Genomic DNA, 17,075 nt, shown 5'->3' with positions numbered 1-17,075 from the left:
CGAGCAGACGACACTATCACATATTATAGCCTACATGGTATGATCTGCTTCTTTCCCGGCCAGCCCACAATCGTAAATTTAACTGCATCTTACAGGAAGGTAATTTTGGTTTTTTTTAAACGAGTTGATAATGTAACTTGGCCACCGTAAAGAGTTCCAAAGCTGACGCCTCGAGTGTTAGCCCTTTGTCAGATCGAATAGAGGAATTGTGTGTGTGTGTGTGTGTGTGTGTGTGTGTTTATATGTAGAAAATAGAGTTTCTTAGAGACAGCTTCAGTGAAGTGGATAAGATTTTGTACACGAAAACTAATGAAAGCTTCCAACACCTCAACCACCTCGCGATAAAACAAAAACTGGGAGGACTCATTGAGGAAATGCTTTCCGAAATACCAGATTTCAGAAAAAAAGCAAGCCATTAAAGCGGAAGAAGACGTCAGAAGAGCAACCCAGAGGTTCGCTCTAGTTTCCGATATTGGGGAGGATAGTTGATAGATCAGGCACCATTGCAGCGACCTCAAAAAACTAATTTTTGAAGTCAGTTTTTCATCTTTGTTTGGGATGCACATGCTCTGGGCTCCACGATTAAAGCTCTCAGTCAAAACCAGGATCTTAGGTAGCACAAATTCTCAGAGTAGAGGCAGGCGTTCTTGACAGATGGGCTTACTGTTTTAAGTCATCAATTCCCTCTTAGACATGGAGGAGAAATTTTTTAGTTGATGAACATCAGTTTATATAAACACTGAGTATTGTTAATCACAGGACTGTTTGATTTGACCATCGCTTTCTAAAATTGACAAGCATTTCGAAGCGATTTGCAAAAGGTAACACAAGAGCCTTTCCTTGTCTTTTCGTGCACTCTTGAACTAGTTACGTTAGAGTGAGATAATTTCACCCAAGGAAATTTATCTCCCAGTAAAAAGTAAGGTCGATATTATAAAAAAAGCGCCCTCTGCTGTTCCCTGCCCACTCAATATAAAACTTCATTCAATGTTGGAGAAATTTTTCAACATCTTCTAGCATCACCAGTACCTGTGATGAGCAAGAGGGTTGCCGTGGGAATCGAATGCACAGGATCACAGACGCAATGTTTGAGCTCCAATAGGGTAGAGCTTCTATAGCTTTTTTAGCTAATTTTATAACAGAGGTATTAAGTTTCATGTTGTTTCTTGACTTATATGGAGGTAATAAAAAATGAGTTAGCAAAAGTAGGAAGGCACTCAACCCAGTTTGACTTCCGAATTACAAAAATGGTTTATGTTTTGCGATTAGTTTGAAATAACTGGCCTAGTTTGATCTGTTCAAGGAGCTGAAAAGTTGTAAAAAGATTTAATATTCTCATTTACCGTTGTACTGAAGGAGCTCCTTGGATACGAAAACGCACAGTTGCTAGTAAGTTACATAACAAGAAATTTTTAAAAGAAACGCCGAAGATCATACTACTGACATTTCCACAGATACAAGGGTCTTACGACTATGTTTAATTCTTAAAAAAAAAAGTATGTGAGTGAAAACAGCATACACTAGAATGTGAGCATTTGATAGCAAGTTTGATTTTAAAGGGGAGAACTGAGCTGACAGATCATTTTACACATGCGCAGTGAGACGTTACGTAAGTAATTGCGTTGAGTTTCATCAGAGAATTGAAAGCTTGAGAAATTAAGGTGGTAAACTCCCAGCGGACGCTTAAGGAATAATACCAATTATTAAACACTAGATCATTGGGTAATGCAATTCAAGACTTTTTATTGGCTTAGTCATTATGGTATATCAGCCAATATACCATAATCTACAAATATGGTAGGCGTACGTGTCAGCTTAAAATTAAAAGGGAGCTAAAAATTTAATACAATTGAATAATTTAATTTAACGTTTTTAATAAAACAATCATTCCACTCGCGCTTGTTGGATATGAGATGACTATAGCCAACTTGGCGCTACGCGCCTCGTTGGCTACCCATCATCTCATATCCAACGCGCGCTCGTGGAATAATTGTTAATTACCATTCGACGCAATTTCTCCCTTTTCATCTGCCGAGGGCCAACCTGCAAATGGCTGTTTACATATTATGGTCTACTCATCGTCGTTAATAGTACCTTTCAGAGATACTCTGGTATGGTACAGCCGTAGATCGTCGTTCAACGTGAACCAAAATACCCCATTGTGAGACCAAACGAACTTAATATGCCACAAAAGCTTCCTAGAAAGGTATGACGTACGGATGCGTACCCACTTCAGCCAAAAATCTGTCCTATAAGCTTCCGTAAATGAATCTTTCAGGGGTCATTCGGTCTTCTTAGACTATCGTGCGGTCCGCGACATTGCATGAATTTACAAGTTTTAGCCTCAGGGAACGACTACGCAGAGCGGAAAATGTCTCATGGAGGCTTCAGAAAGTCGCATTAGCAATTTAAACATTGGTTGAAAGAGATTTTGTGACCAGAGGTTGACATGGTATATAAAGCGTACCCTTTTCTGCCAAACATTTAACAAGATATCAAAGTGAGAACTCTACGGTGCATGATTTTACAAATCTTATCCCCAGGGAACGAACACTCATAGAAAATGTCTCATGGAGGCTTCAGACAAACACGTTAGAGTTCATCGAAGACAACCATTCCAATTCACACGGTAGCATCGCCTGAATGTAAGCGGCGTTCGCTTACTTTTGAAAACTTTGAGGAGACTCACTGACTTTGGACAATCCAGGATTATATCTATCTGCATACGCTGGACGAGGTCCTCTGTTGTGTTTGAGAGGTGCAGAGGCATAGCTATGCAGTAGACATTGCGATGTCAGCCATGTTGACAGAAGTTTGATCACCCAGTGTGATTGTTCAGCAGCGAGATAACGATAGTATTTTTTCTCATTTTTCGGCTGGAAAAAAACAAAACAAAACTAAACTAAAAAAAAATGGACGGTCCCTGTTCAACCAGTTAACCTTATTTATATTTATCGTACGTTAACGTTCCTTTTTAAATCCATCTATAGTTATAAGTTCTCTTATTTTACTATCTGATTAAATGTTTTCCAAAACCTGTGGTGTTGACTCAAGGAGTTTTAAATTCATTATTTCTTAAATTGTACTTATTGCTACTGATGGAAAACAACCTAGGAATGTCAGCTAGTCATAAGGCATTTTTAACCTTGAACATTAACACTGCAATGTTTTGCAACTTACTATTAGGTAAAGAGGATATATTAGCCCTTTCTAAAGGCTCATGATAGGATTAAATGCTATCGCAATAAATGGCCCTAAGGGCTCTTTTTTGTACTCTCTCCAATTTTCTGGAGTCACTTGTCTTACAGAAGTTCCATACGATGCTACAATATGTTGAATGAGGCAGAATAGAGGCCTTAAAGAGTTATAACATGGCTTCAATGGGCATGAGATTCCTTAACTTATTAATAACCCCTACTCGTTGGCTTCTTTTTGTTTTTACAAATACTACCTATATGATCAGAAAATTCAGAGCGTTATCAATATTAACCCCCAACAAGGTTAGGAATGATAGGAATTAATGTCTGTCCCGTTAACATCTAACTTGAACTTATGATCCTTAAGCTTGTTCGTCCTGCTCATTAACATAGACCCGTACTTCGCAAAGTTACTCTTGGAAAATTCGAATCATATCAGCTGACTGCTTTATGAGCATAGACAAGGGCATAGACAAGGGCGTGGTCACTTAGCCTTGGATCAAACACGCCGCTTACGGTGGAACCATCAGGCAGGCTGGTGAGAATAACAACTATAAGTGTCTCACTCACTCGCTCTCCAATTTTCTGAACTCTGGTCGGTTTAGAATTGAGGTAGTCAAGTTCATGCGTTGCTTGCTGGCCGAAGACGACCGAGATTTAAGTCACCAATCAATACAATAGATTGTCTTTGTTGATTTTCCCAACTGCAAATGTGGTTTCACTCTTCTTGGAGCTGTTTTCGATAAGATAATGTGATGCTTTTTGGAAGTAAGTTACAAGCCAATTACAATCATTCTTTTCGCTTTTAATCGGATGTCTAATACGATGGGCTCGATGGTTTTATAGTGTCAAATACTGGGGAGATGAGCGTAGCATGAGCGTCCTACATACTGTAAAACGTTTCAATTCAGTGGCAGCAAGCCTGTTCCTTTTGTCTCAGGTAACGTGACTATTTGTTACTGATGTCTTGTGTGTGACCGATGTGTGCTTTTACTGTTCAACAGTAACAAGGTGAGATGGCTATGAGATGGACATACGTACATGCACATGTATTTACTAAAACGACTTTTATATTGTTAAACCGTGTTTGTTATTGCTGTTTGTAAAAAAAAAGTCCAGTCCCTCTCTTCTATGAGGTTGACATTTGTTTTGAGTCGCGTGACTAGACCCTCAGCTTGACTCGATCTATCGCTTGACTGACTCACCTATCACTCACTCCATCGCTGGACTCTAGTTTTACCGTTTTGATGAATACAGTTCGATTTTGTCGATTTCATACCACCGTTATCATTGGTTGAGTGACCCGCTACGCCATTCACTCGAATATTTGGGGCGATTGTGAGGGTGTCTTAGTTTGCGTAACTTGAGGTGTCTATGGGCGCTCTTTGAGAATTATGGAGGCGGAACTGCGAAATTAAAAGAAAAGATCAATAGGGAGTTTCCTTAAATAGAAAAGAATCCAATCGTAACATCTACTGGTCATGAATGTACCGAAATTATAGCACCAACAAGATAAACCGTGCAGCTTGAAATGCAACTGCATGAGTTTGATTTAATATTTACTAACTTTAGATACGCTCCACTAAAAAAAGCCATGGATGATCGAGTCTCCTACTGACTGTGGACAAAGGACTTCAAGGCTAACTAATGTGTCCTGTACGAGATATTTGGTCGATTTAAAATGCACATCAGTTCTCAGTGAGGCAGTCAAGCTGAACTTATTGTGGCTGTTCTCAAACAAATGATCAGATATTAGATTTACATGTAGGACACACATGGCTAAATCGGAGGCATTTAAAGGATCCTCTAGGTGCACAACGAACATGCGCTTTAAATCAGCAACAACCTCGTGATCTAGTCGGAGTACTCGTTTAAAAAAAGATTTATAAACAAGGATATGTTTTTCCACGTTTTTGACTCAGCCTGCAACACCAAGCAAAATAATTTGGGATTTACATCGGGATGAAGCAATGCCATTATGTCTTTCTGCTTTACACTCCAAGGTAAGAGTCTACGTGCAACAAAATTAGGAAAGATATCTGCTTCTGAAAGTATTCTTTGGTTCGGTTTACTTCACGTTTTTGTTCCCCTCTACTAACCATGGTTTGATCTAATATTCGTTGCGCATGTACAATTTTTGCCGCAATCGCTCATTTATTCAACTGTTCATGTTGCTTTTCAAATACTTATGCAGCTTTATCTTAAATTTCAGATGTATGCATCAGTTTTTTCTTTCTGTGCATGTGAACAGCACTTAATAAGCTCCCATGATCGAGGCTATTTTTATCATGGCGAACAAGTCGGAAAAAACAACCGTGAACCTCAGCATCCTACACTCTGCTGTTTTGGGATACTGAGGTTTCACACTTCATTGCAGCGTGTAACTAATTGTGTTTCTGGGGCCTAAAACACTTCGTCGATCTTGTGAAGTAAACAAATAGACTTCAGCGTCCGCGGCATGAACAAGTAAGCGTGGAAAAATTAATCACGCGGTAAGGTCATGTGACGTGTTGCTTGCCAACGCTCCAAATGAGCTTGAACGTGGCATGTCTTTTAACGGAGTGTTTCATCAGTTTTTTTTTGAAGGGAAATGCTTTCTTTCTAAATTTAAAAACGGATGGAGAGTGGATGAAGCATATTTCACGAGTTTTCTTGGGAAATTGTTACAAAACACCAAGGGAAGCCGAATAAAGGATGTTAGAACATTTACGTGGACGTCATAGTTTCATGCAATCGTTGAATGTCAGGAAGGTTGGGCTAAGCAGCGCTCCAAGTTGCGACCTCTTGGTCGCCATAGCGAGTGAAAATTATATTTGGTGTCTAAACAATTTCGACAAAAGTCGAAAATAAGAGTAAAATACGAAAAATTTTATCTATCCATAGTCGATTTATCAAACGCAAACAAAACGTTCCGTAACTCCCAAATACGCATAAACTTAAAGTAAACACTGATCAAGTCGAACTGATTTCGTGGAGATAAACTTCATTTTATATTGCGTGCGGCATTTAACTCTAACCCTCAATTTTGTATTAGGAAGTGAAGACTGAATATAAAGTGATTCAAGATGCTATTTTACAATATGGAAGGTTTCAATGCCAATATTTCAAAAGAGAGATGTTAAATTTCTCAGCTGAGCAGTAAACCGGAATCGTATTAAACAAGATTTGTTGCTCAGTCTCAGAAACTTTCGTTGTAAATTGTTACTACCTCCAGAGTTTCTTCCTTATCTTTCTCTTGACCGCTATTACAATCTTTAATTAGCATGGGAGTAAACATAGCAAATTGGTAAATAAAGCTGTTGCAAGCACATTTTCCGACTCGCTTCCTCCATTATGTACGGAACATGAGATGTCCAAATGTCCTCCCGTTGGTAAAGTTAGTTTTAGGCGGGGTGGTGGGCAGGAGAAGAGGGGAAGCGGGAAGGCAACAATTCTGTATTTATTACTGAGGGTTGCCAAAAGTTGATTTTTGCCAGAAAATTGAATTTAGAGGCCCACAAATGTGTATGTTTGTAGGCAAAGATCTTAAAAAATTTTCTTCCTTCAATTTCAACGCAGGTTTTAAGTGAGTATGTATGGCATTAATAAGTTGTTTTATTAACACAAATTGTCAACTTTTCACCAAAAGGGATTACAGAAATGCACACCCGAGTCCCCCCTCCCTCCATCTCCATCGCTTTTCTGTTCTTTGAAGGCATAACAGCTAAAAATTAGGGGCTGAGAGATGGGACTTTACTGAATACAAAATAAACTAGCACAGGAGTTCATAGGTAAAATCCTCCAGTCCTAAATTCTTTAAATTAATGATGATGATAGTAACTATGATGTTAATTATGATAATGATAATAATAATGGTAGTGAATGAAAAGCTGGGTCACTCAGCTCCGTTTTGAGTTTTAGGAGCAATAAAAGCCTGAATTAAACGGATTTCCTAAAGGCTGAGGTGTTGTTATAGTTATTTAACGGAGGTCTGGTAATGCCAGTCTATCAAATAATTGGTGTTTAGAAATAAGAATAGTGTTTTGAACACGTTAAAAAAAAGGACAAAAATTTAAATAAATTTGTAACGGTTTATGGAAAAATTAAAGTATGAGTAACCTTTCTGATGGCCAGTTGGCGACAAAAAAAAACAGCATACTGGCAGCGCAGTCTCACTCATTTTGGTGAACTTTGCCTTACATAAGTTTTAAGCTATAAGTGCGTTTCCATGACAAGTAAAATCAAGTCTGCTTCAGAGTGAATGGCTTGGAGGGTTTAAAATGAATGGGCATAGGTCCAACAGTAATATGGAATTGTTTTTCGTGGGAATTTATTTCAAATGTACTTATAGAGATCAGTTCAAAAACAAAATGGGATAATTAAGTTTCTTAAAACTCGTTATGGCGAGGAGTAACACTTGAAACATCAACCTTAGAATCTCTCTTCTGCCACCAATTTACATCTTCAACTCAGTTGATAAAACCAAATTACACGAATCTTGTAATTGAAAAAGTTGTCCTCTGAAACTTACTTTTGTTTCTTAATTGTTGCAAATACATGATAAAAAACCTGAAAATGAAAAAGTGCTTGGATTTTGCTTCAGCAGGTGTCTGCCCATACGAATATGGATCTGATGGGCAACTCTTAGAGCTCAAAAAGCATACAGTACCTCTCTAATGGTGCAGCATAACAGTTATTTTCATATATGAGCATTATTAAAGGTGAGAGAGATGACTTGGGGCTCTCTCATGGCTCATCATGTTCTGTTTTAAATCTCGTTCCTTTTTCCTTGTCCTTTTTTTAATGCAGACAAATATGTTGTGTATATGTTGTAGTCTAAGGTAAACTTTGGTAATATGATTCTAGACCAGTTTGAATTGTGTTTCAATCCTTTGTTCCAAAGGATACTGAACAATGAAAAATACAAACCAACCTAAAGGAGGCTTAACTCTTTCTAATCTGAACCCAGTTTTTGTCACAATTAATACATAAAGGGCAAATTAAGTTACCTCTAGTATGGAAGTAGTCATAAGGGTAACAGTCCTACAAGACGAAGCTAAGTCTGAATTTATTTTGAGTCAGATAAATTGAAATTTTTTTATGACAAGTAATAAAAGAGTTAAAATTCCAAAACCATTAGAGATTATACACTCAGGATAGAAGACGGTTAAATGTTCATTTTGATTCGAGAATGATCATTTTTTTTATTACCTTATGAAGGAGAAAAAAGATAATTTTGCAACAATGTCTTTGGAGACCTTTTTAAATAAAGTACTCGTTATGTCTAGCACATACAGAGGTCCAGAGAGCTTAGCTAGCATGCAATATTCCTTTCAGAGCCTCCTTGAACAAGTTATGGAAAACTCAACTGGTAGAGGCTTTTTCACTAGACCTGTTGTGTTGCTGAAGAAAAGTGATTGTGTAAGCCATGATGGCAAAATATTAATGCCAACAACCATAGACATGGCAAAAATTAAAAAGCCAAACACTGGACAGTACAACAGAGGAGTTCAATTTTCCAAGAGTATGCCTGAAGAAATGGTGAAAAAAACTCTACAAGAAGCATTTCCTTCATTTAACTTAACTGGAAGGTAATCAAAAAATTTTTTCCTTAGCTATATGTAGTTATTAATTTAACAGGGCCTACATCGATAACAGTTCAATAGCTAATTTACAGTTGACCTGTCTACATCATCATTAATAATATTAAAATTATTATATTTATGGATAATGTAAAAAGACCTTTCTTAGCAAGAATAAGTCATATGTACATTTGTGTAGGATTTGATTTTTAAACAAGTTTCATTAAAACAATATACTATTGGTATTGCTATATTTATTATTGTAGATGGCAGTTTTTACTTTTCTTGGAAATCACAGCCCATTATGTTAATCAATTGGGGTCTACTTAAAATAAGTTTTAGATCGTTATACAGGGACTGTGCTGTGGACTAACCGAACAGAGATCAACTAGTTCACTTCTCACTTTTGGCCTTAAAGTCAGTATCAATTCCAAAGTTTCAGGCTGCACTGTATCTGTATCAATGCTAAAAAAAAATAAAACATGGAATTCACAACTCGTAAGCACATTAAACTTCTAGAAAAATTTAAGAGCCTCCATTCAGTTTTATCATAGAAAAGTGTCTGCCGAGATGTTTGAAATTAATCACCACTAAGCCATTTGGGTATTGTTAGAGACAATTCTTTGATTTGATTTATTTCGGATTGTACACATTAATTGATTATGTTTTGTAGTTAAAAGCAAACAGTCTCAGTTGAAATCAGGTTTAGTTTCAATTTCTTCAGTACAGAATTATTTGATACAAATACTCGTTTACCTGTGCTGGATGTTTTCTTATAAAAACAAAAATAAAACAAAAACAAAAAAAAAAACTAGATGGGGTTGATATTAATTAATGTCGACTTTTAGTTGTGAAAGCAAATTTGTCAGGGTAACAAAATAATATAACAGTAAGATGTTTAAAAGTTTATGCAAGCATTAATCTTTGTGGTACATGTAAAACATTTATTTTTGACTGTGTCTTCATTGGTTCAGTAAGTGAAAATGGATCATTGCCTTTGAAATCTATTTGCATTTCTTAACGTTTGGCTAGGTTTTATTGTGCATCCTACAGCCAGGGGAGTACAGCTTTAATTTTTCATGGAAACCATGGTGTTTGGAATGGAAAGATGATTAACAAAACAGTGAGGGGTAACTCAGTCCTCTACATTCTGTTGGAGGATGATCAGGTATGTTCGTGTTACCTCACACAATAAATCAGAACTGTAGTTTGTATGAAATCTACAGGTTAAGAAGGCTCAGAAAGGGTTTTTCATGGCGGGAGATTGGATCAAAATTAATGAATCCCATACGATCGTTTTCACGAAAATTGTAAGCAACAATGGCAGCTGTGTGTAAGGGTGGAAAACGTGATGGAGTTTTAGAAATTTGTAACAAAATGCGATGTCACCGACTTAGTTCTGAAGATATCTTTCAGAAACTAAGTTTTAGAGGGTCTTTTAGTATCCCTGTACTGTTGTTATGGCAACAAATGAAGCCTGACAAAGACCCATAAAATACCTGCCAAAAAATAGTTTTATACAGACATTAAAATATTGCCTTGATGATAAGATCTACAGTTCCAATATCTTTTATCATTGGGGACTTGCTGTTAATTTTGGAAAACCCTTGGAGCCTCCGAACGCTGATCTATAAGATGCATAGCCATACAAGAAAATTCCTTTTTTATTTGCTCATTGTATCACTGAATTTGATACCTGATGGTCACAGATACTGGTTGCTAGAAGCGTGATGTTCAAAAATTCCTATACTGTAAGCGTTTACTTTATTTCTTTTTCGGTTTTAGTAAGATTCATTTAATCCATAGTTAAGAATTTTGGTGCCTAACATCTTCTTAAATTCATTACACTGCTCTTACGGACCACAGGATTCTTAAATGTCTGTGTAGTGTTTTTTCTTTAAAGCATCATTGCATTAATGGCTTAGTAGCTCAGGAAAACATTCAGCTTAGTTCTGTCAAATTAAATCGTTATAATAATAGTGTATGATCATCACACTACAGTACATTTACTTGGCAACCGTATTCCCTTCAATGTACGGATCTGTTTCGCTCCCTACTGACAATTTGGAGACATTAGTATTAAGACACGTTAATGGATAATATTGTTCATTCAAACGCTATTTTTATTTGTCTCTTAAAACGCTAAAAGTCAATAATTTTCCAAATCAAATTTCATTTAGATCTCCTAAAGTTCTATCTGTATTGGGATGGAATAGAAAAACCAAGTTGAAAATCTCAAAACTTTTGGCCATGAAACTGGATGTGAAGTGTGCAGTCAATTGTGTCGGAAAATTTAAGCTCGAGGCATTCGTTTGCTAACGTCTTACAAACGTGTTTATTAGGATTATGTTGAAGCATTCTCATGCAACTTAATTTGATTAATAAAATTCACCAGCTTTGCTATAATACAAATTATTTTCACAATATTGTAATTAGTACTGGTAGGTTAGTCTTTTTGTGCAGATATCCAATGATTTACATCGCTGATTTTTTCTCCCTTTTGTTGGAATTACGAGGCAGATTATTATTTTACCAACCTAACGATTAAAAAGCAGCAGTAAATGAATTATTTGTTTTCTTTGTATTTCAGGTGCCACAAGAATCACCACATGTAGCCAACGATGCCTTTACCAACTCAGCATTAGGTAGGAATTTGTAGTATGTCAGGAGGTGAACTTTTTATCAGGAAAACATAGTTGGTTCTACACATCTATGAACTGGGAAATTCTTCTTTCCCATTTTTTTTTTTATTTAGTGTCCTTGCCAAACTTGAACCAACCCATCTTGAGTGAATCAAGTGCAACAGCCGTGGTCCAGAATACTATACAACCCCAATATGACTCTCTAATGCAAGAATTTAAGATTCCGCTGAGGCCATCAGCAGCCAGCACAAATTGTAATTTGATAAAACCACGAAACATGATAGATTCTGGTAGATACAAATCAGGTTACATAAGATCCATTATACACAGTAGCCAACGTATAACAATCGGTAGATAAACCGATAAAACATCTTTTTGTAGATATGATAAATGTGTCATGTAGAAAAACATCAAAACCTCATCATAGCTTTACCAGAAAAACGAGGAATTTAGCAATGGACATTCTCCAAGTGGAAAACACAGTGGCCTGATGGTCAGTGCACTCGACTTTTGCTAGAGAGGCCTGGGTTCGAGACCTGGTTGGGTCAAAGTGTTGGATAAACACGTCACTCTCACAGTGCCTTTCTCTACCCAGGAGTAGTAATGGGTACCGGCTAACTGTCCAGAAAACACGATGAAATACTGGGGGGCAACCTTTCAGTGGAGTAGCAGCCCATCCATGGGGAGTAGTAATACTATACTGCTTGTTGCTTCATCTAAGAAAATTGGGATGCCCTCCGCCTGGATGGACCTCTACAGCTTTTTGATAAAAGTGACGTGTTCTTCCTATATACATGTATTTCCGTCAAATATTATATTGTCCAAGCAACAGATTGGACGTAACACTTAAGATGCATAATTCCTCTACTTAAACACACTCTCTCGCCACTCTCAGTAGCATAGTATAACAATTAGTCGATCAACTGATGATATCTTTTGTAGATATGATATCATGTAGATTAACATGTCTGCGTGATTATTGTAGATTTACTATATATACATACATGTAAAAATAAAATACTTTTAGAATGGTACACCAACACAATCTACATGGAACTGTTTTTTCCCTGTAACGACACCTAAATGCCTAAGCATTAGGGTTTATAGTAGGGCATGGCATGGCAATTTCTCCAATTTGAGGGGAAAACTGTTACGTATTTTCTTTACATGGTACTCAGTGTTTAATTATGTCCACCAAACGACCTAACAGTTTTTATTTCTCATGCCTTTATTTCAGTGGCTCTGCATCACTTGAACCAACCTACATTTACGTCAACTAGTAAAAGTGCAACAATCATGACTGAGCATAACATGCAACCCTGCAATGACTTTCAAGTCCAAGGGAGCAGCATCCCTCCGAGACCATCAGGAGCTAGTACGAATTTTAATGTGACAAACCCACAAGAAATCACAGCTACAGGTAAATCAAAATTGGGTTTTAAATCAGACTTTTTTATGTATAGTAGTGTATATATATCCCTTTCACTCCCAAGATCTAAATATGAATAATTCGATGTGCCATTCTCGTGATATGTTGCTTTTGATTCTAGTTTTAAGAATTTGGAGTTAAATCAAGAAATATTCACTCGTGTTGAAGACTGTATGTATAAAAAGTTTGAGAGAGCCTTTTATTGATTCAGCCTTTTTACAAAAGTGACGTGTCCTTACTCTAATTTTGGGTCAAATATAAGTGGTTGGTTATGTCCATCATCCATGAACTTGAAAATTTTTCATTTCCCTTTTTTTAAAATTGAGTTCCTTTGTTAAACTTGAACCAATCTACCTTGAGTGATACAAGTGCAACAATCATGGTTCAAAGTAGTTTGCAACCCACGAATAACTTTTAAATGCAAGAATGTTGCCTTCTCCTAGGGCTATCTTCCTGCACGAATGCTGATATGATAATACCACAAAACGTAGCAGCTGCAGGTACTTCAGAATGGGGGTACAACTCCCGTTACATGCAGTGGTATATGTCTAACAATTTATAGATCAACAAAAAAAAAATTTTGTGTGTTGTTGTTATGATATTATGTACTAAATGTGTCTCAAATAGATTTACCATACATAAAAAATCTACTTAAATGGAAGACTTGCATGATTTACATAGAAATAGCCGTTATTACCCTATAACAACAGTTGAAAAACTTGTTAGCTCTTTTCATCAAAATGCATTTTAATTTTTTGATAAAAAGAATGGATTCCTACCGCTTTCTTGAGTCATATTAATATATTACTGTTAGTTATGCCAATTAGAGAACTTAAAACGAAATTCTCTCTAATGATTTCAATGCAGTGGCTTTTTCAAACATAAACCAACCTAGCTTGGGTGAGTCAAGTGCAACAGTCATGGTTCAGAATAACATGCAACCCTGGAATGCCTTTCAATTGCCAGAATGCACCATTCCTTCTGAATCTTTAGAGGCACTGGCATCTAACCCAAATTTTAGCACGCCAGAACCACAAAACGCAGCTCCTGCAGGTAGATATGAATCTTAAGTATTTCTTTTAATTTGTCATTGAGGATATATGCATTGATTTAAGTATTTCTCAGCAATTTATCAGATTAATTATTGGTTTGTGTTAGCCTTGTGTATCGTCCACTCACTGCTCAGCATCAATTTCGCTCTGACTCAGTTGTAAAGAATCACATTGTGGAATGTGAAAGTTCTTTATTCGCCCCTTATGAAGGAACTAGATGTTACCTTTGTCCAGTGCTCGTGAGGAACATTTTTAAATATTTTCTTTGAAGAAAATTGCACACATCTTTTACTTTGAGCAGATAGAGGTCTAGACTTTACAACGATGATGGTGGATGAATGGCTTGAAGTAAGATCATCTCATCTCTTAGCGTATCAATTAGACATTCATTTATCAACCATTTCATGAAATGTTGATTAATTTTTTTTCAGTGTTCAGCTCTGAATTACAATTATTCATCCATGCCTACATGTCTAGCTACAAATGCATTAGAACCACCTGTGCACAATATCACATACACACAAAAAAACATAATAGAGCTTGTATAGGTATTCACTGGTTTTCCAGTGCAATTTGGGATAAATCAGTCCGCGTAAAATTTTCAAAGACTAACCAAATTGCACGAACCCGAAGGTCGAGAGCAATTTGTAGTCTTTGAAACATCTACAAGTGCTGATTTATCCCAAATTACACGACAAAAATCATGCGATTATTTGTTCATAATGTACAAGTAAAAAGACGACAATGTTTTCGTTATTAGTTATTCTTATTTCGTGTCATGGCTCACTGGTTTGGCCGCTTGCCTTTACCTTATTTCCGAAGTAGTCAGGCCTTTCCCTAAGAACTTGCTTTACGCTTTTAAACCCTATTTCATGAATAGTGGAGCGTCTGTACGCAAAAAATGATATGGTCTTCACGATAGAGCAAGAATAGGGAGCAAAAAATGGCCGTACTGAACGATATAAAATTTTATTTTATTTTTATTCCTTTTTTTAAGGGTTGACTTTTAAAGAAAAACTTTTAAGCGCGACAAATTTCCTTATGCGAAAGGACGTATTCTATCAACTTAAATATAAATATTAAAAAGTGAAATAATAGTCTTGAAATAGTGGAATAATAGATCTGTTATTCGATGCTTTAAGGCATAATAAGAGCATTTTGTTCATTGCTCGCAATTTTCTTTATCCCTTCGGGGCTCAGAAAAATACTGCGCAACACGAAAAATATTTGCGCTCATTGTATGTTTAAAAATCAAGTCGAAGTGTTTGTATTGGTTGGAATTGAAATGATGATCAATGTTAATTACGATTGTACCTAGCTTTGTCAAAACTAGTTATAGACAACAACAACAATAACAACAAGTTTATTTGGTAAGGCAGGTTACTAAAATAGGCAAGACAATAAGTCCTGATGTGGACCTGCACGCTAAATTAACATTTATAATCACAATTTGGACAGGAAATCTATAAATATAAAACTACAAGGATGTCAAGTGTATAAACATCAAAGCTATTACTAATTACCTATCTGAAAATACAAATATAAAAGTTGTTATTATGTAAACTGTGATGTATGCTTAAAAACAGAAAAAATCATCATCTTTCCTTATAATCATGGATGACTCTTTCGTATATGATATTTTCATTAGAATGCCCTTATTTTTGTTCAATTTTTTCAGAAAACTCGGAATAGAGGGAGCTTTCCTTATGCGATCTTAAAGAGAATTCCAAGCTATAGCTGCCCTCTGCTTAAAAGATAGTCTTCCCATTTCCGTTTTTGGTCCAGTGATATTTATATCGAAAATCTTTCTTAGATTGTATTTGTGTTCCTACTTCGAAACTAAGTTATTAAGGTAGTCATTGAGGTAGTCGTTACAAGGTAGACTTTAGTTAACAGAACTGTCAGAGTGATAGAAAATTTGTGCATCCTGTGATTTTGGACATGCTAAACAGTGCGTATTTCAATTTCTTTGCTTTTATTTGTTGCTACCTGTTACAGTAGCATGTTTTCTTTCTAATTTTTCAGATGCCGGGTTTTTTCGACCATACAATGACAGATGATAATGACCACACAGGTATGTAAAATAATTACGTTGACTTAAAGTTGAAATGATAAAAAACCCATATTCGTAGCAAAACGGTAAGACGGATGTGCACATGCGAGACATTTCTGTAGGTACATTGATAGTGTTATACCTTTTCTGAAAGAAAGAAAAGAAATGCACAACTCTCTATGTCGTTTCGATCAGAGAAATATTGAATGTTGTCCATATTGAGTATCTTTTGTACCTTTAAAGCGCTTGACGCTTTCCGTTTACAGTGATAGAGAAGATTGTTAATCGTCAATAGATTACAACAGGCAATCAAGACGGGTGCGTAATTCTGATCAGCCCATGTAAAAAAATGAGAATGATAATTAAAAGAACGTAAGTATGTAAAAAGAAAATTAAAACTATAAATGATATTTCAACTGCAGGGACTTCAGAAATCAGCAATTTACAACCCCCTGAACAAGGATTCTTGTTGAACTCTCCTGAGGTAATATTTCACTCCATGAACTGATGAAAAATGAATAAGCTGCATTTATCCATAAACTAATGGTGTATGGGAAGTCGTGAGATTTGGTATTAAGAAGACCATACTAGCCGACTCGTCTCATGATAGAAACATTAATTGCTGGAAACTGAATCCTACAGATTGAGAACAAAATAAATATTGAATAAATTTCAGAGGAAATAGTCTGTTTCGAGTATTTTAGTTAGGCAAGAGCACTAAGCATTATTTGTGCATTCTGCTAGAATTTTTCTGGAAAACATTTTTCTTTTGTAGAAAATGATGGTATAATTTTTTTTAAAGAAAACTAATTTCAAACAAATTTCAAATGTCACGGTTGCCGCTCTAATGCAGCTGAGCAGAGACTGGGGAGAGGTCAGCGCTTTTAGGCTTCAAGACTCAATGCTCAAAAAGGCGGACATGTTGTTATACCGTTCGTTGTCTTATACCTTTTATTTCACATTATAACACCCTGGTAAGGCGTAAGAATAAAGTTTTAAAAGTATCTGTATAATGAACAATATTTGAGCATTGTAGTGACATGTTCAAGAGGAAGACGAGCATTTTAGTGTGAAAATGGAGCTTTAAAGGAAGTACTTTTTTTAGAGGGGAATAAAAAGTATCATGTATAAAAGTCCAATA

At 36.2% G+C, this 17,075-nt stretch overlaps 1 protein-coding gene across 1 annotated transcript in view; it reads left to right on the top strand.

The window, feature by feature from the left end:
* Window positions 1-13,276: 13,276 nt before the first annotated feature.
* LOC111339480 (E3 ubiquitin-protein ligase rnf213-alpha) overlaps window positions 13,277-17,075 on the top strand; it is a 138,050-nt gene continuing 134,251 nt past the window's right edge. Inside the window, exons 1-5 of the mRNA XM_088738394.1 lie at window positions 13,277-13,329; window positions 13,697-13,882; window positions 14,183-14,229; window positions 15,907-15,955; window positions 16,357-16,418. Coding sequence (XP_088594520.1) covers window positions 13,299-13,329; window positions 13,697-13,882; window positions 14,183-14,229; window positions 15,907-15,955; window positions 16,357-16,418 — 375 coding nt within the window. The 5' untranslated portion in view covers window positions 13,277-13,298. The remainder of the gene's footprint in view (window positions 13,330-13,696; window positions 13,883-14,182; window positions 14,230-15,906; window positions 15,956-16,356; window positions 16,419-17,075) is intronic.

This window comes from Stylophora pistillata, chromosome 11 (genome assembly GCF_964205215.1).
Source record: "Stylophora pistillata chromosome 11, jaStyPist1.2, whole genome shotgun sequence".
Classification (NCBI taxonomy): Eukaryota; Metazoa; Cnidaria; class Anthozoa; order Scleractinia; family Pocilloporidae; genus Stylophora; species Stylophora pistillata.
The sequence above is the reverse complement of the archived record's forward strand: the minus strand, read 5'-3'. Positions and strand labels throughout refer to the sequence as shown.